This window comes from Protopterus annectens, chromosome 3.part0 (assembly GCF_019279795.1).
Source record: "Protopterus annectens isolate FY-2018-M chromosome 3.part0, PAN1.0, whole genome shotgun sequence".
Classification (NCBI taxonomy): Eukaryota; Metazoa; Chordata; order Ceratodontiformes; family Protopteridae; genus Protopterus; species Protopterus annectens.
In genome coordinates this window covers 1,096,067,584-1,096,093,632 of record NC_056731.1, presented here as the reverse complement: position 1 = coordinate 1,096,093,632, position 26,049 = coordinate 1,096,067,584, and the positions used below count along the sequence as shown (strand labels likewise).

General features: G+C 39.5%; 1 protein-coding gene across 5 annotated transcripts in view; it reads left to right on the top strand.

Moving 5' to 3' along the window:
• The window catches only part of DROSHA (drosha ribonuclease III), a 3,547,421-nt gene that overhangs the window by 1,781,941 nt on the left and 1,739,431 nt on the right, over positions 1–26,049 (top strand). For all 5 annotated transcript variants that reach the window (XM_044065333.1, XM_044065331.1, XM_044065329.1 and 2 more), the window contains exon 18: positions 15,638–15,745. In XM_044065333.1, the coding sequence (XP_043921268.1) occupies positions 15,638–15,745 (108 nt within the window). The remainder of the gene's footprint in view (positions 1–15,637; positions 15,746–26,049) is intronic.

The window sequence follows — 26,049 nt, the reverse complement described above, 5'->3', positions numbered from 1 at the left end:
GTGTGGCAATGTGTGCTAGCTATGCACCATTGTTTGCCGATTTCAGAGAAAATCAACCCGCACCTCCACAGCTGAAGTCAATACTCAAAGTAAAACTTTATCAAAATCTTGGTTGAAATATCATTCTTCAGGAAACCTTTACAAAGAGCTTTTGTAGAATACCACAAATAAAATAATAAACTGTCAAAAAACAAACCAAAAGGTTCCGAACCAGCAGGTGTAAAACTCCAAAGGTTTATTAGGAAATATGAAAGTAAAGCGCTTTTCATCTCCCTTAGTAGGAAGACTTCTTCAGAGAAAGTAAAAAATCATCTAACACAATTTAAAACCAAAAAGGCGCCAAAAAAGGGGCGTATTACAAAATTACAAACAGCTGTCTTAATTGAACCCATGGACATACTTTCACATTTAAAGTTGTATTACATTAAATGCATGAAATAAATGTCTACTTTGTATAGACGAAGTGCGAAACATAAAAAAGTTTTCAAAAAAAGAAACACAAACTTGGTAAAAGTAACAAAGGATGTCTTAGTGAAGATTTATGAACACATTCAAGTATAAATATTGTTTGTTTCCCTTAAAATACATTTTAGCAACAATGTAACAAAGGATATCTTAGTGAAGATTCATGAACACATTCAAGTATAAGTACGGTTTGTTTCCCTTAAAATACATTTTAGCAACAACTTTTCGTAGGGTAAACAAAACTCATGCAGAATCTTGTGGTTAAGGAGAAAATAAAATAAAGTAATGCTTGCAAAATATAGTATCCATTGCTTAAAAAAGAAAGTAGTAAAGAGTGCACAACTCCAATACATGATGAAGAATCAGTAATAAAAAATAAATAAATAAACGGTGCAACGCAACTAGTTGTTGTTGTTGTGTCTTTTGGCTTTTCCCGGTTAGGGGTCGCCACAGCGGAACTCCGGTCCGCTAATGATTGGCAGTATATTTTTACGTGCTGGCTTGCCGGGCCTAATGCACAACCTTCAATGAAGGAACGCCGCCCATTCACGCATGTTGCCACATAGAAGACGCTCTATCTGAGAATCGAACGGGCAGCGTCTAACTGTGAGGCGACAACGCTACCACAGCACCACCACCGCAGTCTGCAATAAACGGAATTTCAAAGGCATTTCTAATAAAAGCAGTGTTGTTTCTAATGTTAAATAACCGAATATATATATATGTGTTTCCGTGTTAAATATCTAAAATAGAAATTACTTGTCATTTCAACGCCAACAGAATGCAACAACAGTATATGAAAAAGAATTTTATATGAAAATAACTTTTTTAAAATGTTCCTTAAGCAATGGGTAAAGCACCAAGCTACAATGAGAACACTTTCTAACCTTTAGTATGCACAGTTGTATCCGCCAAAACAAGTCAAAATGCAGCTGTTTCAGTAAAAAAATATGGCAAGGCATTGCGTAAAAGACACATCTAAACCAAAACAAACAAACAAACCGCCGGATTCACATTGCGGCACTTCATTCAAAAGCCATGCAGATACTGAGCATGTGAAAAAAAGCCGATAGCCAAACAAACGAAAAATCAGTTCACAACTGTGCCCACAAATACGGCACATTGTTCTGCAGATGAGTTGGTACTGTGTGCAAAAAGGTAACAAGTAAATAAAGTAGCAAAAGACAAAAGAAAGAAAGAGACGCAACACCTAAGTAAATCCACAGCTGTTGATGTTCAATGACATTGACAATAGGTAAACATAGTGCTTCAAAATACCGTGGGTCTAAACATTAAAAACTCGTTATTGCTTACACAAAAAAAGTCAAAAAAAAATTTTTGACTTGTTTTGGCTGATACAACTGTGCATACTAAAGGTTAGAAAGTGTTCTCATTGTAGCTTGGTGCTTTACCCGTTGCTTAAGGAACATTTAAAAAAAATTCTTTTTCATATACTGTTGTTGCATTCTGTTGGCGTTGAAATGACAAGTAATTTCTGTGTTAGATATTTAACACAGAAACACATATATATTCGGTTATAGAAACAACACTGCTTTTATTAGAAATGCCTTTGAAATTCCGTTTATTGCAGACTACTAGTTGAGTTGCACCGTTTATTTATTTTTTTTTTTATTATTGACTCTTCATCATGTATTGGAGTTGTGCACTCTTTACTACTTTCTTTCTTTTTTAAGCAATGGATACTATATTTGTATATACTTAGTTGAAGCATCTTTATTTTATTTTCTCCTTAACCACAAGATTCTGCATGAGTTTTGTTTACCCTACGAAAAGTTGTTGCTGAAATGTATTTTAAGGGAAACAAACCGTATTTATACTTGAATGTGTTCATGAATCTTCACTAAGACATCCTTTGTTACTTTTACCAAGTTTGTGTTTCTTTTTTTGAAAACTTTTTTATGTTTCGCACTTCGTCTATACAAAGTAGACATTTATTTCATGCTTTTAATGTAATACAACTTTAAATGTGAAGGTATGTCAGTGGGTTCAATTAAGGCAGCTGTTTGTAATTTTGTAATATGCCCCTTGTTTGACGCCTTTTTGATTTTAAATTGTGTTAGATGATTTTTTACTTTGTCTGAAGAAGTCTTCGTACTAAGGGAGACGAAAAGCACTTTACTTTCATATTTCCTAATAAATCTTTGGAGTTTTACACCTGCTGGTTTGGAACCTTTTGGTTTGTTTTTTGACAGTTTGTTTTTCTACAAATAAAATAATACACAAACCCTTCGGTACTAGTGTATAATTCAATAGCGTTCTTAGTAAGAATTCCACGAGAACAAGGTGTTACATAAAACCTTTCGGTACTATGTAACTTGGTAACGCTCTCCAAAAACTCCACAAGGAAGTGAAGTAGAACGTAATGTTCTTCAATATGAATGAACGAAGGTTGCTCCACAAAAACACAACATAAAGCATAGAACAAGAAATTCTTCAATATGAATGTCCCAATATTAATAACTCGATAAGCGCTTTCGGTAAAACCTTCTTCAGATCATAAAAAAGTAGGGACTCCATTTCTTTCTTTTTTTTTATTTTTTTGTTTGCCGATTTGGTTATGTACAGCTGGGAGAAAGAGACACATTCTAGAGAGTACTTAGTCATTGTTGGTTGTGTTATTTATGATTTTTGGATGACATTTTTATTTTGTGGAAAAACGCAGAAAATCAGGATGAGTTTAGTCAGTTTTTAATGAGATTTGTAATTATTTTCAGTTTACCTATTCTCACTCTGAGTTGAGTGTTGATTATTTAGATTGACTTTAAGGATATTGTGAAGGGATGTTTTTCTTCAAAAATGTATAGAAAACCAGCTTTTTCAAATGATTTGGATTATGGTAGTTGTCATCCTAGTTTTCCTAAGAAAAATATAGTTAAAGGCCAAATGATAAGACTAGCCTAGATGTTTTCAGTCCCTGAAGTCTGCAAAAGTGAAATGGGAATTTTGGTATGTTTTTTTTTTTTTGGCAGATAGAGGATATCCATCCCAGTTAGTACTTGAGATTTGTCACCAAGTGACTGAGGGATGGAGGATTAGGTATAAACCCTTATTAGGGGTCCCTATGGAAACTGAAAAGATAGGTAACAATGGGGACACTTTGTTAATTCTATGGTATTGACCTATGGAGAATTAAGTGATAAAGTAAGAGACATCCTGAATAAGAACTGGATTTTATTTAAGGGGAATGAAGATTTGAGGGAGATCATGGGTAATGACCCAAAATTTGTGCATAGAACCAATTTTAATTTAATTTTTTTTTTGTTAGAACACCTGATTACTCCCCAAAGATTGATGAACAAAGGAAAGGTGAGGTGTGGGTATTGTAGGTGTGTCTTACAAGAGTGTAGTGTAGTGGTAGGTCAAACACCTATTCACATGAAATTGGCTTCAGACAGTTGTGGGTCCAGAGGATTGGTTTATATTACGATCTGCCAAGAATGCCAACATTTTTATGTTGGTAAAACAGAGAGGACCTTTAGAAAATGAATTTATGAACATTTATATGCTGTTAGACAGAAGAATGAGGATAATGCTCTTTTTAGACATTTTAGAAACAATCTGACTTGTAAAAAGTTCTACTTTGAAATTTTGTAAATTGTGTTGATGGATTTTAGAGGGGGTTATGGCAAAAATAAATTGGAAAGGATAGAATTTTACTGGCAGCTTAGGACAAATGCAACCGCTGCCCTTGGTATTAATGACTGTTGTTCACTCATACCTATTCTAAATATAGGGCTTTTGTTTTATAAAAATCATACCTGGAGTGAGATGGTATGTTGCTTTAATTTTAAAGTGGCGAATTCTTAAAGTGTGTTGGAAGAGTTCTTCGATTGGTTTGATTTTTAAAAAAGGATTATTTAATGAGTGTTGTTTTAAGTTTTTAACGGTTCTGAAGAAGTCCTGGTGTTTTCCGGACGAAAGCACTTGACTGTTTTATAGGTTCATAGGTGTGTACTTGGCTAATTGCCCTGGAGCCTTTACAAGCCTAGCCCAAAAATTTTGCCCAGGCACCATGCCACCTGATGTTAGTTCATAGTGCCCCTATGCAGTAGGGAACCTGGAGTGATCCCTGGGGGTGAACTTTGTTACCCATCCACTCGTCAAGATTTCTCTTGAAGAGGGCCAGTGAGGTGCTCTGCTTGACATGAATGGGAAGCTTATTCCAGAGTATGGGCAGTCTTTGGGAGATGAACCTATCCCTCCAGCATATTTTGTTAATTGTGGTAATGAGGTTGTGATCTCTGGAGCTTGTGGCACAGGGGGATTGGGATTTCTTTAGGTGTAGCATTTCAAGTAGGGCTAGGTCGGGCATGGCTTTTTAAGTCAAGCTGAGATCACCTCTAAGTAGATGATGAGACTGACAACAGCTGAAGTTTCTTGAGTCTGTCCATGTAGCATGTGTTTAAGTCCTAGGATACTTTTTGTGAGGTACTTTTGTAGCCTCTCCAGCTGTTGTAGGTGTCTGGTCAGGTACATGCCAAACGGGACATTATATTCAATGATTGGTCTAATGAGGGATGAGTAGATAGGGATGATTACCTATTTCTTCCTGGATGCGAAACCTTTGGTTATAAGATGTGCCATGTAGAAGGACTTTCTGACCACAGTGTCAATGTGGTGGTCGAAGGTGAGGTGGCCGTCGACTTGGATGCCGAGATCACTTATGGCCCCTTCAGTGTTCAGTGGGCTCCCACCAATGTGGTAATTTGTGGGAACTGAGTTTTTTCCAAAGGGGATGATAACGCATTTTTTGGCATTAAGCTTCAGGCCATGGTTCCGACACCAGTCATTGGTCTCAGAGAGGCCCTTTTGTAGGATGTCTGCATCACTTGGGTAGTTGATGATGACTCCTAGCTTGCAGTCATCAATGAACTTGGTCAGCCAGATTCTTTCTGTGTTGGCCTGGACATCTGAGTAGTAGATGCCAAATAGGAGAGGGCCCAGGACCAAGTCCTGTGGGACTCCACTCATGATTGGTCAAGAGTCTGACTTGGAGTCCACAACTTTCACTCTGTGGGTCCTGTCTGTGAGCCAGTTTGCAACCCACCTAGTGATGTAAGGATTGATGAGTTTATCAATGATACCTGAATGGGGAATGGTATCAAAAGCCTTAGCCAGGTCGAGGTAGGCTGTATGCACTGCCTTACCATCATCCACAGCCTTGCTGACTGCCTCGAAGAAGTCAAAATGGTTCAGCAGGCAAGAACTCCCTTTGACACAGCCAAACTTTGTGGGGTCAAGAGTTTGAGATTGCCTCTATCTTTGTTAAGCAGGTCCATGATGATATGCTTCATAGCTTTGCATACCAGACTCGTCAGGCTAATGAGGCGATAGTTCCCAGGTCTGTAGTTGCTCCCCCTTTATGGATCGGGATGACTGTAGCAGTGTGCCATTCATTAGGGACATAGCCTGAGGTAAGGCTGTGATTGAACAGGGCACGCATATGTGGTGCCAATTCATTTTGTAGCTCATGAAGGATGCAGCCAGGGATGTTGTCAGGTCCCACAGATGCTGTATTCTTGGCTTTGGACAATGCAGCTTTTACCTGTGCCACAGAAATGGTGGGTACCAGGCTTTCTTCTGGTATTGTATTACGGCTCTTGGGGGGGGGGGGGAGAGGGGTAAAGTTGGCACTGAATCTGTTGGCCAATATGTTGGCTCGGTATAGGAGGTGCCATTGCGCAGTAACTCAGAGCAAATCTGAGTATTGCTTTGGAGGTTTTCGATATAGCTATAGAATGCTTTGTGTTTTTTTTTTTGGTGTCAGCCACAATTCTGCCTTCATAGCTGACTTTAGAGGATTTGATAAGGGATCTCAGCTTTTTGTTGAGAGTGATAAGGGAGGTTTCCCATTCTTGTGACTCCATTTTTTCTGCAACAGTTTCTTCCTTCTATTGTAGAGTTTATTAATGGCTGGGGACCACCAGATTGGCTTCCTTTTTATGTAGGAGAGTGTCTTGGTTCTTTTGGTATGGCAAGGTCCATGCATTTGTGTACGTGCTCGTACAATGCATTGGTGTATGATTGGCAATCATGCAGCTATTTTCCTTTGGCATGGGTGCCAAAAAGTTAGCCATCTCTGTTTTTGCGAGCCCAAAGTTAGCTTTAGAGAAGTTTTTCAGGGTGGTCACCTTAGTGGGGGTTGTAGGTGAGATGGAGATTTCCATGGTGATCAGTTTATGGTCAGATTTAACCAGGGAGGAATTGACTATAAGTGTGGAGCAATGGTCTCCCATGTTGGTGATCACCAGGTCGAAAATGTTGCTTCCTCTAGTGGGAGTCGGAATGAGCTGGTCCAGGGCATTGGTATTGATAAATCCCAGAAAGCGTTGGGCCTGTACATTGGTACTTGAGTAGTTTTCCCAGTTGATGGAAGGGTAGTTGAAGTCACCCAGTATGAGAGTATTCGGTTAGACCTTGATAGATTCCAGGGTGCTTAGGAACTTGGAGTGAGAGTCTTGGGACATGTTTGGGGTTCTGTAGTAGGCTATGACTTGTATCACCATCTTAACCAGTGTTCGTTGTACCTGAAGTGTCTCAGATGCATTATGCTGGGTTACAAGTCTAGAGGTGTGTGTATCCTTTAAGAATATGGAGACACCGCCACCTTTAGAGCTTTTGGCAGTATTCTGGGGCCGAAAGGTGTGGAATGAGTTGTAGCCTGGGAGCACAGAGGTGCTTTCTGCCTCTTTAAACCAGGTCTTCATTACAGCACAGATGTCGACATTCTCCATTTTGAGGAGAGCTTAGAGCAAGTGCATCTTTGAGAGTTAGACTTTTAACATTGAGCAGCATGACCCTCAGATTGCATTTGTTTGTAGCTGTTACAGTGGAATTTTGGTCTTTGGAACACTGCCTAAAAAGGCACTATGGGGTGGCAAGAGCCTTAGCCAGTGGTCAGAATTCCAGGGGTGGCAGATGCAGGCCATCTCTGGCAAAGCATCAAGGTCTGTCAATCATGTCATCCAAGGCAGACAGATACTGGATCCCCTTAGAATGACACCAGAAACTTAGCCACTTGTTGAAGTAAATAATTTTCTGCTCGTACTGTGGTATAATTCTGGGTGACCGTAGAATACTACTCAGGGCTAGGGTCATAATCCAAGGGTTCCATCACAGCTCTTTCCATGTAGTCCAGGGAGTTATGTCTCCAGTCATTTTCACCCACATGGACAGTGACTGAGTTGTATTTGTACTTGTTGTGGAGTGACCTGAGTGCATATGTTATGTGGCGGATCTTGTCACTGATAAACAACTGACTATCATCCTCTCCTTGTTCAGCCTAGTGAGTAGGACATCAGTGTGCCTCACAATTGAGTCTCCTATGATTAGTACATTGGGCAAAGTGTTTTGCCTTAAGGGCTTAGGTTGAGGGGCACACTGTGGTGGCGAACTATGTGTTCTGGGGTTGCTTTTGTGTTGTGGTGGTCAAATGCGTTTCTCTCTTGGGTATTGCTGTTGTTTGGGTAAATTTTTATTGAGAGCCTCCGCAAAGGTGGGTGTATGGTTTGTGTTTCTATGTGTGGGTTGTGATGGTTGGTGTTTTGGAGGGCTGTGTGTTCTTTGTAGTGAGTTGCAGGTGTTGATCTTCTCCTCTTGACCAGCTAGTCCGGTCTTAGTTGGAGCTTGCACTGCTTCCAGTTTGGTGATATAATTGCATCTCTCACATGCATGAGTGTTGGGAGGTAAGAGAAAAGGATTGTCTGTGTACATTAGACAGTTTCCACACTGTCTCAGAATGCGCAAGTGCACCAGGTTAGCAGAAGAAAGCACAGGAAATTGCCCTACAATCATACCAGGAGGGGTGGTCATAACTAATAAGTACTGGTGCTGTTTACTGTGCAGGAACAGCTAGTACTGAAAGCATCTAAGTGCTAAGTTGTATTGTGGAATTAAAGATTTATTATGTGAACTTTGACTGGACTGTTCTTTACAGCTTAAGCACCATGAGGGCATTTTGGGTTCAGGTTTGCTTGTGTTAAAATGTATCAACTGTGCACCTTGCTACAATGAAAAGAAATATACATGTATTATTGCAACTGAATTAAATTTATATGCTTCAGTAGAGGATACTGGAAGAGCAAAGGTTAACTTTAAGAAAAATAAAGGAAATGTAAATTCGCTGTTAAACCATTAAAATGGCACCCCACAGTGCTGAATAGCACCGGAGATGACAGTTCTGGGGAAGAGCCTTTGTTCATTAGGTCAGTGAAAAGAGGGGAGGCCTCAGGCACTGCCATAAATGTTTGGATGTGTATTGTGGCCGTTTATGTTAAATTCCTGTCTCAGCTTCATAGGGGAATACTGCGAGTACCTAGAGTCAGGTGACCAGATGGGGTCATTCTGCCAGCCCTCTTGAAAATTATATTTTAGATAGTAAAAAGTGAAATCTCAGAGTATAGAGTATTCTGTTTGGGAAGCCTGACTAGAAAGATCCTCACCCACAACATCTTGCCTTGCAGTTGTAAGTAACTTAACCGAGGAGCAGTAATTATTTTAGATTCAGTAAGGAATATAATGAAACTTAGTTTAGAGAGTGTTTTTCTTTATTTGTATGAGTGTCCATCAATGTTAATTTCAATATCTTCTGTGATTTGAACTCTGTGGTTTACTGTAAATATATATTCAGTATTTTCCTGTTCTTTTATAATTTATCATTACATGTATTTAAAACTTTTATTGTGTCTGGTCCTTGTAGAAAGTATTTAACCTTTGGGAGTGCTTATATTTATTTGGTGACACTGTGTGGGCCACTCCAGAAGTTCCAAACAAAGCATCTGCAAGTAAGGCGTCTTCAGGGTCCTAAATCACAATGTAAACCAAAAATATAACCAGCAGACGGTGGAGGCAAATAAAAGTCAATTACATAAATGCAGTGTACCAAACAGACCGGTTTCGGCTTGTATATTATTAAGCCTTCATCAGTGTGAAAATACAAAGAAAAATATACCCTATTTATACTATGTCATCAGTCCAGAAGCCAATCACAGATGTTCATTTAACCCTGGTGTAAAAAGCCCTCCTAATTTAATTATCCATTTTTCTCCTTAACGTTGAGCAATTCATGCCAACTAGATTTGTTTTGTTGCAAGTCAATGATTTTGTCTATAATTGTAAATTGAAAACATGCTGTCTTATGGGTTAAAGTGTGTTTAAAAAGAGCATTAGTGTCACGCTGATTCCTAATTTCACTCATATGCTCAAATATTCTATATCTCACAGCCCTGGACATTTGTCCAACATAAAAGGCTGAACATTGACAAGTTGCTAAATAAACAACCCATTCTGAACTACAATTAGTGAAAAAAGGGATCTCAAATACTGTGCTAGTATTCTTACTACTAAAACTAGAGGTTTTCAGCATTCTGAAACAATGCCCACATGGATGGCTCCCCTTAGTAATCAGTCCTTCAATTGTACTTTGTCTTTTGTCCTTTGATTTGGGGCTACTCTGTTTATAATGGTTAAAATATGATGCTAAATTTCTCTCATTTCTAAATGAGAAAAAGCACCTATCCCCAAGGAACTCTGATAATCTTTTTGCTGCCATAAGAATATTCCAGTTCCGGCATACACTATCAGTAAGTGCCCCTGTGTTCCTCCCATATGTCGTCACAAACCTAAGTTTCCCTGTGGTATCAAAATTTTTCTCTTTATATTTTGAGTTTATCCCTGTTCATCTCATTAACCACATTCTGTGCTTGTGATATGTCCATTTGAATAGCCCCTTTCCTTAAACCTCTTAGTAAGGTCATCTCTGAAATGTAAATATGAATCCTCAGCTGAGCATATACGTTTTACCCTCATATACTGGGATTTAGGGGTATTCTTGCATATATGAGGAGGATGATAGCTGGAGGCATGGAGCAGAGAGTTATACTCAGGGAATTTTGTATATACTTCAGTAGTGAGGGTATTATCTGGGGCCCCGATAACCATTACGTCCAGAAAAGTAATCCTCTCCTGGTTGCAATTGACGGTAATTTCAATCCCCCACTTGTTTTCATTAAGGTATCCAACAAATTCCCCAAGGTATTCCTCATCTGATTCTGAACCATCCAGCAGTCATCTCCTCCAAATATCAATCTGATCAATATACAGATTATGGGAATGATCATACACTATTTGTTCCTCAATATACGCCATAAAAATATCTGCATATATGGGGGCAAAGGAGGTAGACATCGCTGTCCCTTTAATCTGTAAAAAGCATGCCTCACAATAGAAAAACACATTGCAGAGGGGTGAAAGAGCCACATGCAGTTCCAGAGCCGCAGGATGCAGACCCCTGCGAGGTTAGGAATAAAGGTAGGATGTGTATACAGATAGTACTAAGCTCAAATAGATACTGTTCTAAACTCAAATACCTAAATCTTGTATACATATATTGCACTGAACTCAAAACAGATATAAAGCAGATGCTCCACACAAAGGTGGAACAAGCTAGAAGGGATAATGGGATGGAAGGGCAAGATAGAGGAGTAAGAGAGGCGACTGAGTGAATAGTATACATGGTAGTGAGGGAAAGCTATAGGTGTAAGTCATTTGGATATGTATTTGGAGTTGAGATGAAGTGAGGTAGTTAAGCATGTGTTATAACAGGTCTGACAGATTGAGTGAGGAGGGTAGGGGAAGGTAAAGGTTGAGTCAGAGCCTGCAGAGGAAAGAATGCAATGATCAGAAAGTGTGAGGCAGGGTGGCTAGGGGAGGGGAGAGGAAGGGGAGGTAAAAAGGAGGGTTACTAGTCGGGATTGGTGCATGGGCATAACCAAAGACTTTTTAAGTGAGTTTTTAGTGCAGTCTTGAAGTGATTTGCAAAAAGGTAGTGTGGTTATAGAGGGGGGTGGGGGGTTGTTCCATAATCTGGATATGACGCAGGAGAATAGTACTTTTCCCACTGAGTTCTTGGGTTTGGTCACTAGAAGTAGATTTTTGCTGCTGGAGCGTAGTGATCTAGTGGAGCAGTAGGGCTGGAGAAGGTTTTGGAGGGGTGGGACTTTAAGAGGATAGTTTACTAACTTGTAGGCAAGAGAGAGTTGATTCAGATCAAGTTCTCTAAGTGCGATACAGTGATGACTGCGATAAGATGTACCAGTGGCAAACTTAACAATTTTCTTGCAGCAAGCCTAAAGTTTGTTTAGGTTTGTTTGTCTAAGGTAGGTAAGTATAGGAGAGGCATAGAGTAAAGTGGACATTAGGTGGGAATTGGCAGCAGAGATTAGTAGTTTGTGTGAGACCATGTCAAAAGCCTTGGATAGATTCAGAAATATAGCAGTGAACAGGCCATTATTTTTATGATGGACAGCGTTAGTGAAAGAGAGCAAGGTGGTAGTAGTGCTGATATGGCCTGAAACCATGCTGGGTGCTGGAGAGAAGGTTATTACCTTAGAGGCAGTGTAAGACTTGAGAATGGATGGATTTCTTAAGTATCTTGGAAAGTGGAGAAAGGATGGTTATGGGGTGGTAATTGGAAAGTTCAGTGGAGGAGCCACCTTTATGGAGGGGAATGATGTGGAATATTTTCCACAGTGTGGGGACATAGCTTTCTGGTAAGGACTGATTAATTAAGATAGAGACTGGATAAGCTAGGGCTTCTGCTGCTATTTTTAGGTATTCAGAGGGGAGATTGTCAGCTGCAAGTTTTGTAGGCTTACGTTTCAGTAGAAGTTTTTTTTTATATATATGAGGTGTAGATACTGATGAAAAGGAAAATGCTGTGGGCAGAGTATTTGCTTTTGATGTAGGGAGGGTGGGTAGAGGATTATGTTGTTTAGTCAAAGACAGAATGGTTTCAGTAAGATGTTTTATTGAATGAGTCAGCAATACTGCTGGAGGAAGGGGCAATAGTAGGTGGTGGTGGGGGGTGTCTACTTTACCTGGGTGGAGTATGGAGTTTATTGTGGACCAGAACTGCTTAAGGTTGTGACGGGAGGAATTTAGGGCAAACTGATAATATTGGGTTTTATCTTCTTTTATTTGCTTCTTGACCTTATTGCACAACTCAAGGAATGACTGTCTAGAGGAGGGGGATGTTCTTCGTGTTTCACTGTTGCAGTCATCACATTTTGGGTTATCTGCTTGCAGTAGCCCTCAGTCGGCCTGATTATCAAAGTCTTAGGTCCTGCATCAGTTGCTGTCTCATCTTCCATGACGTCAGGTAGTCAGGGGTGTAAAGCATGCAGCCGACGCTATTACATCAGTCTTTCTTGCCGTGCGGTGCCCGAATCAGAAGCAGTTCGCAAGTGCTGGTTGGCCGACTCCTGAAATTTTCGTTTTTGGATTTCAGAACCGAAGTCTTCAACACTTTTTCTTGCTCTAAACCGATGTCAGTAAAAGTCAGTAATTGTATTTCTTGTGGAAAGTATATACCTCATAAAGAATTTAATTCATACTGTATTCCATGCCTAGGCCCTGACCACGACGTACCTCGCTGTCAGTTTTGTGCCTTATTTAAACCTCAAACTATTCGTCGTCGGTATATTTTCCCTTCTAAATATTTTGGTATTCGGTTCAATTATCCAGATATGTCTTCGGTAAGCCACCTGGCTACCGACATTCTAAAAAAATGCAAAGATAAAAACAGAGAATAGGTCCAAAGCTGCCAACGACCCTTCTCCTAAGCTAGTCGCAAGTTCGCCGGTACTCGGTGAGGTGCTTTTGCAGCCTCTGATACCCGCTACTTCAGATTCGCAGGCCTCTACTGAGACCCATTCGGAGTCCGGTATGCCGCAAGATGCTTCAACTGTGGAACCCGCGGATGTCTCTACCTTGGATGGGTCCAGAGCCGCTGTGCAGGCACCGGCTTCTGAGGGTTTATTCAGGCCTACTGACTTGCATATTAAACCGACACCATCGTCTTCTTCAAGGCCTAAAACTCGAACCATGCTTAGGAAACCGACGACCAGATCGCATGGTCAGGCCTCTATGCCTAAAAAACAAATGATAAGAATGGCTGAAGTGAAGACCTTATTACTTTAATCACAGGAAGCCAACCTTCCCCCTCTAAGAGACCTAGGACTGAATTTGCTTATGATACTTTTGACCAGGATTCTGAAATTTCGGTTTCTTGTGATGACCAGGATTTACCCTTATCCACCTATGAGGATTCTGATGCAGAGGACTCTATTCCCTCTGCTTCTCCCCTAGAGGATTTTTCTTTTGGTGAAACCTTGCATACTCTTAAGGAGTAGGGAACAGGTGAAGGAGACCTTGGAGAGGTGGAGATATGCTCTAGAGAGAAGAGGAATGAAGGTCAGCAGGACTAAGACAGAATATATGTTTGTGAATGAGAGGGAGGATAGAGGAATGGTGAGGATACAGGGAGTAGAGGTGGCATAGGTGGATGAGTTTAAATACTTGGGATCAACAGTTCAGAGTAATGGTGAGTGTGGAAGAGAGGTGAAGAAGAGAATACAGGCAGGATGGAGTGGGTAGAGAAGATTGTCAGGAGTGATTTGTGACAGACAAGTACCAGTAAGAGTGAAAGGGAAGGTCTACAAGAGGGTAGTGAGACCAGTTATGTTATATGGGTTGAAGACAGTGGCATTGACAAAAAGGCCAGTAGTCAGAGCTGCACATGGCAGAGTTAAAGATGTTAAGATTTGCACTGGGTGTGACAAGGGTGGACAGGATTAGAAATAAGTATATTAGAGGGTCAGCCCAGGTTGGAAGGTTTGGAGACAAAGCCAGAGAGGCAAGATTACATTGGTTTGGACATGTGCTGAGGAGGGATGCAGAGTATATTGGGAAAAAGATGCTAAGGATGAAGCTGCCAGGTAGCAGGAAAAAAAGAAGGCCTAAGATAAGGTTTATGGATGTGGTGAGAGAGCATGCAGGTGGTTGGTGTGATAGAGCAAGATGCAGAGGACAGGAAGAAATGGAAACAGATGATCTGCTGTGGCGACCCCTAGTGGGAGCAGCTGAAAGAAGAAGATGGATAGAAGTGAGAATACGGGTGCAGTGGTAATGGTGGTGTGTGTCTATTATGGAGTCCTGGTAGGATGTAAGATGTGCAAGAGGAGTGCAGGTAAGGAGTGTAAGCACATTGGGTAGTAGCATGACTGTGTCAAGTGAACAGTTAGATTGGAAGTGGGTGGGGTACTGTGGGCAGTAAAGGAGCTAAGTTCCTAGTATTGTTCCAATTGGTTGCTGGTTATTGGGAGAGGTTAGTGCCTAGAAATCTAGATGTAGTGGCGGAAGGGTGGGGCACAAAGTGAGCCACTGCATAGCACGAGTGAACAGAGCAGGGCTTAAATCCCTCGAAGCTGTGGATCACCAGGTAAGTATCGAATGGCTTACCAGCGAGCAGAATTCAATTGCTGAAGAGCACTTGTGTCCTGATGGGAGACTGGTATTTTAAAGGTGGCACAATAAACAGCAGGAATCTAATATAGACTTAGTATTAGGGGAGGGGGGTACCAAAAAGGGTGTGAACCAGGCACAGTGCAAAGGAACCTGCCAAACCGGAGAGGCAAGCAGTGGAAAACTATCAGTGAAGGCCTCAGAGGGGATGAGTAATAATACAAACTCTATCTGTAAAGTGAAGGATGGAAGAGACAGCAAAGTTTATTCATTGCAATGCAATGAAAAGCTTTTTTTTTTGTTCCATGGTGGCATTTTTCTGTGTGTGTACTGCTACTTTTTACACAGCAGGCCAGACAAGAAGACAGGTTGAACATTGCAGGCAGTTCTAGCAGTTTAATATCTCTCAGACAATTAAATATGTAGATAGATATTTTCCTTTACCATTCATTTTTCAGAAATTCCAAGGTTAAATTTTGGCAGAAGTGTTAAAAACAGTTATGCCTACTGGAAAGTCTTAATGTCCAAACATTGTACAGCATTACTTTGACACAAATGACTGAAGTACTTCATGTAAGTTGTGTTAAAATAAGTGCTTATGTGGCTATGTAAAGTTGTGACATTTATGATGGACTTACTGTTTGTAGACTAGACCGATAAAACTTCTGAAATGCATATTTTTTATATTAAAGGTGGAACTCAAGTGAGGAAATGCAGTCATATGAATGGAACTTCTACTTTTGTGAAACCATTCCATTTTTTTTAGCTATTGGCTGTTGTAAATTGCAGTTAGACAAGCATTTAACTGACATCCGTTTAATTTTCTGTTTCTTCTGTATTTTTCTTTAAGCATGCTATGATGCTGCCTGTCCTGACACACCACATTCGCTACCATCAGTGCCTGATGCATTTGGACTGTTTGATAGGTTACATTTTTAAAGAGCGCTGTTTGTTACAGGTAACTTTTTATGTCTGATTTTTCTAGTGCATATGTTGTTCCTTTTTATATGAGTATGTTGGAGTGAGACAGTTTTTACTTCATGCATTTGGCAGGTATAGTTCTTGAGGTGGAAATTTAGCTTTTGCCTGTTGCTAGTAGTATTTTTCTCAAATAAGTGAATGAGAGTGTGTATCACATACTAATCCACTTGCTTGCATTCTTGCTTCATGAGCAAATCACAGCTAAGTGCTTTTAGCTCTGTACTTCATTTCTGTCTGCAGGCATTACATTAAAACTTGCACACATACCAGCGTATTAGTTTTTATTGGCATTTTTATAATCCATAACTTATTCATCATCAGATAATAAGAAACATAGAAAATCATTCTGTAGAGTTAGTTTGTAATGTAAAATAAATAATTTTTTAAGTAAGACAGTGTTATAAATATTTCCAGTCATTTGTATAAAGTTAATATATACAGTATGTAATGTGGTGCATTTCATAAAAAGTTGTAAAAAATTCAGATTTTGTTTTTATCATAGGGTTATGAATTCTGTTTTCATCAAATAAGCAAAACAATTCACTTATAACTGGAAAAAAATTTTCTTCCGAGAGGTGTCTGAGTAAAATACCTGCTTTGCACTGATAAAGCTGTAAGTATGGTCCAGCCATCCTGGGTTCAGTTAGCAGCTAGGGTGTCTGAGGGTCTGGTGGGTAGGGATTGGAGTGCCTATCCCTGGAGGAGAGGATAGTTGTCCAAGGGATGCCCCAAGGGGTGGTTCATTAGGAAGGGAGAAGCTCTCCAATGCAAATAGACCAGCGCAAGGGAGTGAATAATCATTAAAAAATAAATAAAATACCCCCCCTCGACAAAGTAGCTGATGGCACAACTTCCCCATAAGTTCCATGCCAACTCACTTGGAGAAAGGCCAGGGATGTAAGAAAGGTTGGTAGGCCAGGTGAAGGGACAGGGGCACTGGGACAGCTGGAAAGAATGAAGTACTAAGTGGAAGGAATTCTGAACTGCTTCTTCCCAAAACTGCATATAATAAACTTCAAGGTCATTCCCTTTTGGGAAAGTGTGCCTTTATTCACAGAGGTGATGTTGGTCAGAAAAAAAAATTAGTAAACACTGACTTTTTTGCTAAGGATATATGTATATTTTCTATGAATGCCACAGAAATTTTTACAAAGTTGCACAGTAAAATTTTGTTGTGTGCATAGGAGAAAAAAGAATCCTTAATGGTAACCATGGTCTAGTTGAAGAGATTGCTGAATTTTTAGTACTGTAAGTTTTACTCCTTGAAGTGTTCTTGTATAGGTAACAGTCTAAAGGAGTGGCATGCATAGTTATTTTATTGTAAGTATGGTGGTTCCACTTGGAGTTTCTGATGACCAACCTCACAATCACACTGTTCTGCTACATTCTCTTATCTAAGCAGTGTATTTTGGAAAAAAAAGTTTCAAAGCATTTTTGTAAGGAGTGTGTGCTTCCTACACCCCCAATGTGGGGCTGTGCCCCTACATCCCCTTATGTCTAGATATTTACTATATCTGAGATCACATCATCTTGGTGGAACTGAAAAATACATTTTCCACCTTCTTTTTAGTCAGTGCTGTCTCAAAGGTAGTATTTTTAGAAATGGGGGTTATGGAGGTAGAGCCCCGAAGTCAGTGTTAAGGGCAACTGCAGAAAGCATTTAAACTAGTATTTTGTTTAGTTTATTTTGCTGCGGTGGCTTCCTGGGTTGGCAGTAAGATTGTCCAAAGTATATCATGGTTAGTATATTGTGCTTCACGTTACCAAAACAGAATCAGTAGGGTTGGGAGGGTGGCCTAATGGTTAAGGTGTTTGCCTTACAAACACAAGGTGCAGGGTTTGAGTCTCACAAGGGATAATTGGCTAGGCTTAAAATGGCTCGCAAAGGCAGTTAGCTTAGTACTAATCTGTGAACCTATGAACATTCTGGGCTGCTGTCAGTCCAAATATGTATCAGTATAAGAAGTAGATCTTATGTAAGGAGTCCTCCTTGGTGGTGTGATTGGTACATTTCTCTCTCTAGTTCAGCTTGTCTATTTTCCCACACATTTTCCATGCCCAAAGATGTGTACACCTTTTTCTGGTGCTCACTGTGGGCATCAGGCATTGGTCCATCAGGAGATGCCTTGCTCTTGAACTTGTCAGTTCATTTCTTTCACACACAGACCTCAGATCTTGATTTTGCCAAACATCTTAAGTATCATTGCTACATTGCAATTCCGTATCCACTGAAGTTAGCCACAGGCAGATACCCACCTTTCTGTTCTGTCCTTTATTGCGTTACAGATGTGTCTAGACTGTACCTGAACTGCTTCTGTGACCCTAGTTATCAGTCAGAATTTTTAGATTGGAGCTGGATTCCTTCCATAACCACAGGCATTCACAAGTGTGGGTAAAAGGGAGAGCAGATTGTCACATATTTGGTTCTTTTTTGCCTCAGGAGGAGATGGGTCATTACTTTACATGTCTTTGTCTTCCATGAGATTTACAGTGATCAGTAAGTACCCAGTTTGGAAACCTCTCTTGTTTACTTTGTTTCTGCTAAATTTGCCTGCATTTGTAATACTGTTTCAATTTGTTTTGTTTTTTTTCTGTGTCGATTTCCATTTTCTGAGGTCCATGACATCCTTAGAAAAAAAGAGAACTTACTAAAAGTATACCTAGAGAACACCAAGTCTGCCTAAAGGCTGTTATATGCAGTGGCTCTTTTTGTTTGGGGACAACCATCGGTTGTCTAGATATGAGCACTGTGTTGCCTTTAAATTTTACAGGCTTTTTTCAAAAATAAATAGGTAGTACTGCTAGCTGAAGGACTTTGTCCTGCTTCCACTGGAATTCTCTCTCTCTCTCTGTCTGAATGCCCCAAAACAAGTAAAGCAGAGATCTTATGGAGGAGCAGAGACACCCAAAAATGGACTGAGCCAAGAAGTTAATGGAGGGGAAACAGTGGACAGGGGAAAGAAGCTGTAGCACTGTGCCAGACCCATTGAGGCCTGAAGGTGTCAGATACAGTGAGCCATTGTCTTGTCTGCTCCTGATCTCGTAACTTGTTTCCGCTGAGTACCTTATTGTCCTAACCCCTTTGGAAATGGACATTGATATTTCATCCATTATGATTGACCTGGCCTCTAAAGAAGTGAGTGAGGACTCCAGGCCAGTGTAGCAAATGCTTTTGTATCACAGAAGAGTTCTTTAGCTATATTATTCCATCTTTTATAATGCAGGATTCATCCTTACATCCCCTCATCTTTACCATGAACAACATAGACTTTTGGTGAAAATTATTGAAAAACGTGGATCCTCACAGTTTTTCTCTGCAGCTGTCAAAAAGTTGTGGCAGTAGTGTAATTTCACAGCTTCAACATCATTTTAACAGGTGTTGGAAACTGGTAGAGTTTTTATGCACTTAAACACAACTTGATTTTTTGAGAGCACGTAAGTGTTATATATTTTTTTATTAATTATGGTTGTAGAAGGGTGATAATCCCGTTTAACTCACCTCAGTCCATTTTTGGAATGTCATGGATTTGTGCGTGGGTTAAGGGTGGTGTCATCTCCCGTACAGAATGACTTAATGGAACAGTATCTCTACTTCATTATGCCTATTGAAGTAAAGTAGCACCAGACCACAGAAACACTCATTTAACTTTAAAAAAAGTTGCAAGTAGTTACTGAACAACATAGAAATCCTGACTCTCTTTTTAAACCACATTACCGTGGTTCTGCTCCAGCATAGGGTAAGGTGTTTTCCATTGTTATCCCATGGTTCAGTTACTTCATCACATACTTCATCTTTAGGCTGCTAAACAACTTATGGCTTTTACGTTTGTATTTTATCTCCAGTTAGTAACCCTTATATTTTTCTGCAGAGTCTGTTATTGTAGTATTTCTCTTGCTGCTGGTTGTTATTTCAACTGGTGAGAGAGTGAATCTACAAAGTGGAGTATTCTAACATTTCTGTATTTCAAAACTCTGAGGTGACAATCGTTATAACTTTTGCGATTGCCCTTTCTCATAAGATTTTTTTCACTGTTTGGTTGATTCTCTCCACTTCCTTCAATTGCAGGTAGTCTGGACTGGACATTGATTTAATTCCCACTTGCACACAAATCTGAATTTATTACACGTGTTATGAACCACTGTCAGATATGAAAACATTGTGTATCTCCTGTCTTGAGAATGTGGAACTTAATGCAATAATTACACTTGCATTTATTACATTTTTCAGATTATTACTTCAAGTTTCCTGAAATAATCAATCTGTCCCTATAAGATGCATGGTTTCTTGGAAATGGAGCAAATTTCTACTAACTCTTCCAAGAGAGCCATAGAGCTTATCAGTTAACATGTCTTAAGGATTTTTTGTTATGGTAGACACTGCATACTGCACATTTTATTAGTGCCTTTTCAAGCCAACTTTCTTGGCCAAGTCATTACATATTTTGCTGCTTTTTGCACTGTACTGTTCCTTCATGTTGTCTTTTTATCCTCTGCGGCATTTGTCAACTGAGTTCGTTAGGAACTGTTATTTTGTAACCTTTGAACATTGAGCTCAGGGCATAACTTGTTTCTCCTTTTTTGTCCCTTCTTCCAGTAAATAAATTTTGTATAAAGCAGTATTATATCAGCTTTATATGGCATTGCCTTTAAAACCCTCATTGTATGTCTAATGCAGACAGAGTCATGTTATATAAATTTCATGTAGAAGTAATGAAGTATGAAATGCTGAAGCAGAATATTTCAAACATTTTTAACCTTGCTTCTCAATGGAATGGAAAACTTGAGGAAAGGGAAAAAATACACTTTTGTTTCAACTTTTACTTACTGAATCAAACCAAGATGTTGTTGTGTCTTTCGGCTTTTCCCAGTTAGGGGTCGCCACAGTGGAACTCCAGTCCGCTAATGATTGGCAATAGATTTTTACGTGCCGAGTTGCCAGCCCTGACGCACAACCTTCAACGAAGGTACGCCCGTTCATGCATGTCTCCACACAGAAGACGCGTTAGCTGAGAATCGAACAGGACGTCTTACTGTGAGGCGACAATGCTACCGCAGCACCACCACTGCAGTACTGAATCAAACCAAGATGTGAGAAAAAAAAATAAAGTCATGCAAAACAAGTGTCAAAGCAGTCTGTTAATAGTCTTGGTGGGGGGGGGGGTCTTTCAACCTTTGGATATAGATTCATTTGAAAAGATCAGTAATTTAATAGTACCACTTCATATCGAGGCCACATTTTAAATTCATAGGAGAATGTTAAGATGAATCTAAAGCTATTCTTCTAGTCATAATTAATCACAAAATTGCTTGAACCCCCTTTTACATTAGTTTAGTATGTTGCAAGACCAGTGTGCGTGTGTGTGTATATATATATATATATATATATGTGTGTGTGTGTGTGTGTGTATATATATATATATATATATGTCTATATATATATATATATATATATATATATGTCTATATATATATATATATATATATATATATATATGGTACTTGCGTATTATCGCAACCAGATTTTCAAGCTAAAAGTATTTGCTTGTGTTTTCCTTAAATAAACGGCATTAATGGTATTAAAACTAAATAACATCTTTTCTATAAAAGTTTTAATTTATAGTACTATTTAAACTTGAAAACACAGAGAAAAGAACATTTTAAAATAGCTTGACCCTTTTTTACCGCTATTTACGCATGTCAGTAAAGCATCTCTCTGTGTTCCATTTCTCGTGCTATACAAAAGTTGTCAAAGCTCTAGTCAACAGGTTATTGAAAAGGCATATAGTTATTAACCTTCTAAGTAGATTTTTGTAGTCATAGTTTTGTAAAAAATGCGATTGTGGGATTTACCTAAGACAGATAAGGAGGCAATTCCGTTATTTCAACAGTATGGAATTATACACAGTTTTAAGGAATGCAGTTCAGGACATGAAATGAAATTATACTATGGAAAACAAATATTTTGGAAATGCAATTCTGCTAAATGCTACCAGCATATAGGAGTTCGGGAAGGTAACTTTTTTGAAGGAAGTAGAATTTATTTTATAACTGCTGTACGTTTTATATACTGTTGGTGTAAGCAGTTAACTAGCATTAATTTATGTTGTGAAGAATTGGATATGGCTGACAAAACAGTTATCGACTGGAGTAATTATTTAAGGGATGTATGTACCATGGAGTTGGAAAAACAAGAGAAGAAAATGATCGGAGGGCCAGGGCATATAGTGGAAATCAACGAAAGTTTATTTACTCGGGGGAAAAATAACAGCGGTCGTATCCTACCTCAACAGTGGATTTTCGGAGGGATCTGTAGGGAAACGAAAGAAACGTTTGTAGTAAAAGTGCCTGATAGAACTGCCTCTACATTGTTTGACCAAATACAAAAAACCATCAAAGAAGGTAGCATTATATACCCAGACTCCTGGAAAGCATACCAAACAAAACAACTAGAAAAAGCTGGCTTCAGCCATGACAAAGTTAATCACAGCTACAATTTTGTTGACCCTGACACTGGAGTGCATACACAACATATAGAAAGAATGTGGGGCTCAGTAAAGTGGAGAAACAAGAAACAGCGAGGAACTGCACGTCACCATCTACATTCCTATCTTGTTGAATATATATGGCATGAAACACAACTATCACATTCAAAAGACTGCTTTGAAGAACTATTAAAAGCCATCGCTAACAACTTTCCTCCACAAAAAAACAGAAAATCCATACCAACAAGTACCACACCAATTAACCAGCCAACTACTTCTAAGCTCTCAACAGTAAAAAACAAAACACCCAGTGAACAATCCACATCTTCTGAACTATCTACACTGACAACCAATATAACAACAGCCAACTGAAGAATCCACAGTTAACAATATTAAACAGTAGAGCCCTAACAGCTATGAAAATTAATGACATTCGAATATACCGAATATACATTACAACCAAGAAAGAAGCAAAGCAGTACTCTGAATTTACTTATGTTAAATTGCATATGTACCATTTAATAAATACAGTTTAACCATTAAATACTTTTGCTCAATCACTTACCTTGTTTCCATTTTCTTCTTTTTTTTTTTTTTTTTAAGTAATCCGAGAACTGAATAAAGGAAAATACAGCTGAAAAATAAATCTCCACATGTCTAACACATCCAACGATAAATCTCAAACGAAAAGCTCCTTCGATAACCCCAACGATAGCTCCAAAAGTCTTTTGCAAACAAACTAAGTTCCAGTAATAGCTCCCAAAGTCCTTCGATAAGTCCAAATTAAAAAATACCATTGACTGCCCCAACGATAAATCCAAAAATCCTTTTTAATCAAACGAAGTTCAAACGATAGCTCCCAAAGTCCAAAACGAACACCACCTTCCAACGATACATCCAAAAGGAAAAGCACCTTGAACGATCCCCAAATCCTTCGATAACTCCTTCTGATACGAACACCTTCCAAGGACACCCAAAATCGGTAAAATCCTTCGATAAGTCCAATGCGACCATCTCCTTCGGACGACAGCTCTGAAATGGAAAGCACCTTCAAAGTTCGCGTATCAATATACATACCAACGTAACGCTCAATGTTTTCAGCACACTATGCACCTATCCCAGTCTCTCAAGACACTTTATTGGCATGCCCAACTGGTAGAGTCAGAATTTGTAAACATTCTTTATAGCAGGAGGGTGTATATAAATACTTATGTAACCGTTACCATCCAGTGAAAGGGATACATAGAAATATTTGTGTAAATGCTGCCATAAAAAAAAAAAATGTGTCTTTCTTCCCCATGGTCTTTTAGACGTGTGAATTCCTACATCTTTTTCCCATGCCCATTTTAGTTTACATTAGAGGTTCATAGGTTCATACTAGGCTATCTGCCCTAGGGCATTTATAAGCCTAGCCAGAGTGTGTTTGGCTTTCGCCACCCATTTTAAATTAATTTTGCTATGCCCTTTTTCGAGGTTAGTATACTGTGCCTCTGTCTAACAGTGACACAGAAGTGATACCCGGGGTAAACCTACGATCCCCCATCCACTCATCAAGATTCCTCTTGAAGAGAGTCAATGAGGGACTCTGCCTAACCTGGACTGGGATTTTATTCCAGAGTGAAGAGAGCCTCTGGGTTATGAATCTGTCCCTCCAGCATGTCCTATTTATTTCAGTGCTGAGGTTCAAGTCTCTCGAGCGCGTAGCTCGATGGGATTTGGATTTTCTGAGGTGCAGCATGTCCATTAATTCCGGGTTGGACATGGCTTTATACGTCAGGCACAGATCTCCTCTGAGCAGGCGGTATGCCACTGAGTAGAGCTGGAGTTTCTTTAACCGGGCAGCATATGGCATCTGTTTGAGCTCTTTGATCCTCTTGGTGAGGTACTTTTGGAGTCTTTCCAGTTGCTGCAGGTGTCTGGTAAGGTACATCCCAAAAGGGGCATTGTACTCAATTATGGGCCTGATGAGGGATGAGTAAAGAGGCACGATGACCTCCCCTGATCTAGATGTGAATCCCTTCATGATTAGGTGGGCTATATAAAATGTTTTTCTAACCACTTTGGCCACGTGGTTGTCAAATGAGATATGTTATATATGTTCCTGTTAAAACTTGTTGGTTGACTGAGAATGTTCACCTGGCGATGGTAGCCTCTTGAATTCCAGTATCTTCCTAATTTTTTTAAGTCTGTCCTCCACTGTGTTCATTAATTTAAGGTTTCAGACGGTGGTACTCAGTATTTTATGCCTAAAATGTCATGATTTGTGGCATCAAATTCATGTTGAACTGCTCCTGCTTGATGTCTGCTGATCCTTGCACAACTGCCATCAAAACTCTGACAGAGCTTTCTAAGCCAAAGTAGTATGTCTCATTTTTCCATTTCTCCAAGGATTTAAGAGGCAGCAAGAGTATCCTTCCAAACCATAATGTGTGTTGTCTGCAAGTGTGTGTGTGTGTGTGTGTGTGTGTGTGTGTGTGTGTGTGTGTGTGTGTGTGTGTGTGTATAATTTATATATATATATATATATATATATATTTTTTTTTTTTTTATGAGATCCATATGGTTGGCAACTGATGGCTCTCCTTCCTGTACCCAGTTGTCCCATTCATTTCTCAATAAGGGCAAGACCCTCCAGGTCCATTCGTTCCCCTCATGGAGGTGAAAGTTTGATGTTAGGGAATGGGCCAGTCTGCATATCTTGCCAGCTGTTCTATCCTTACCTCATTAACAGCCTGTGGGCTGTGCTATAGCTATGTTCAAGAAGTTCATGCACACTTCTGTACATACACAGTCTCCCAGCCATGCATCAGACTGCTTGCATCATGTGCATGTTAGGCTTTTAAACATGCAGCAGTACACCAGAAGGTGTTGCCAGTACAAAGAACCAGTCTTCCTCCTTCATCTCCATGATGGGCAAGCTGGTATGTGGCACTCCCTTGGATTGTCCCCTAACAGGTCCATCCAGAGACAGTTTTGGTAGTTGAACATAGGTTGTTTGAGGTGAAGTCAGGGCTTTGTCCCTTTGTTCTCTGTGGCTGGGTCTTAAGTCATATTAAGTATAAACTAAGTGTTTTCCAGTCTTTGACAAGTTACTGTTTATCTTGAATTTAGTGCTGTGGCCATACCATATAATAAATCTGATGACCCTTCCAACAAAAGTCATAGAACTAGTCATATAAGTTGTGAAAATGTGCATGAAGCTACTAGGTTGTATATTTTCTGATCCATCATCTCTAATTCTCCAGCATTATTAGGGAGAGTTAAACCTAATATCCATTTAGACAGATTTTTTTGTAAAACTCAGAGTGCCGGAAGATAGGAATTACTTGCAAAGCATAAATAATATGAGGTAGTAACATAGGTTGCAGTGCTTGTATGTGTTATGTAATCTCCATTAGGTATCTGTAGTGTAAAACAGTTGATGATCAGCATTAGATCACAGTCACAGCAGGCAAAGCTGTAGGGATTATATCCTGCCAAGGATATGACCAACCAGCCAGCTTTTCAAAACTAAGGGGTACCTTCCATGCACTCTGACTCTTTCACATAAAAAGGCAGTTAGAGTGTCAAAACTTTCAGCGCTTTCTTGCCCCAAGAAGGAAGACATTAACCCTGACTGAAAAAATGCTAGGAAAAGGAAAGCAATCCATAAAAAAAAAAAAAGTGTGTGTTGTGGGTGGGGGTGGGGGTGGGGTCTAGTCGTCCAGCTACTGTAACAATGATCTGTTCAATCATCTACTATTATAACTGCACTATGTTCATCATTAGATCACTGCTGCAGTAGCCTAACCTATAGGGG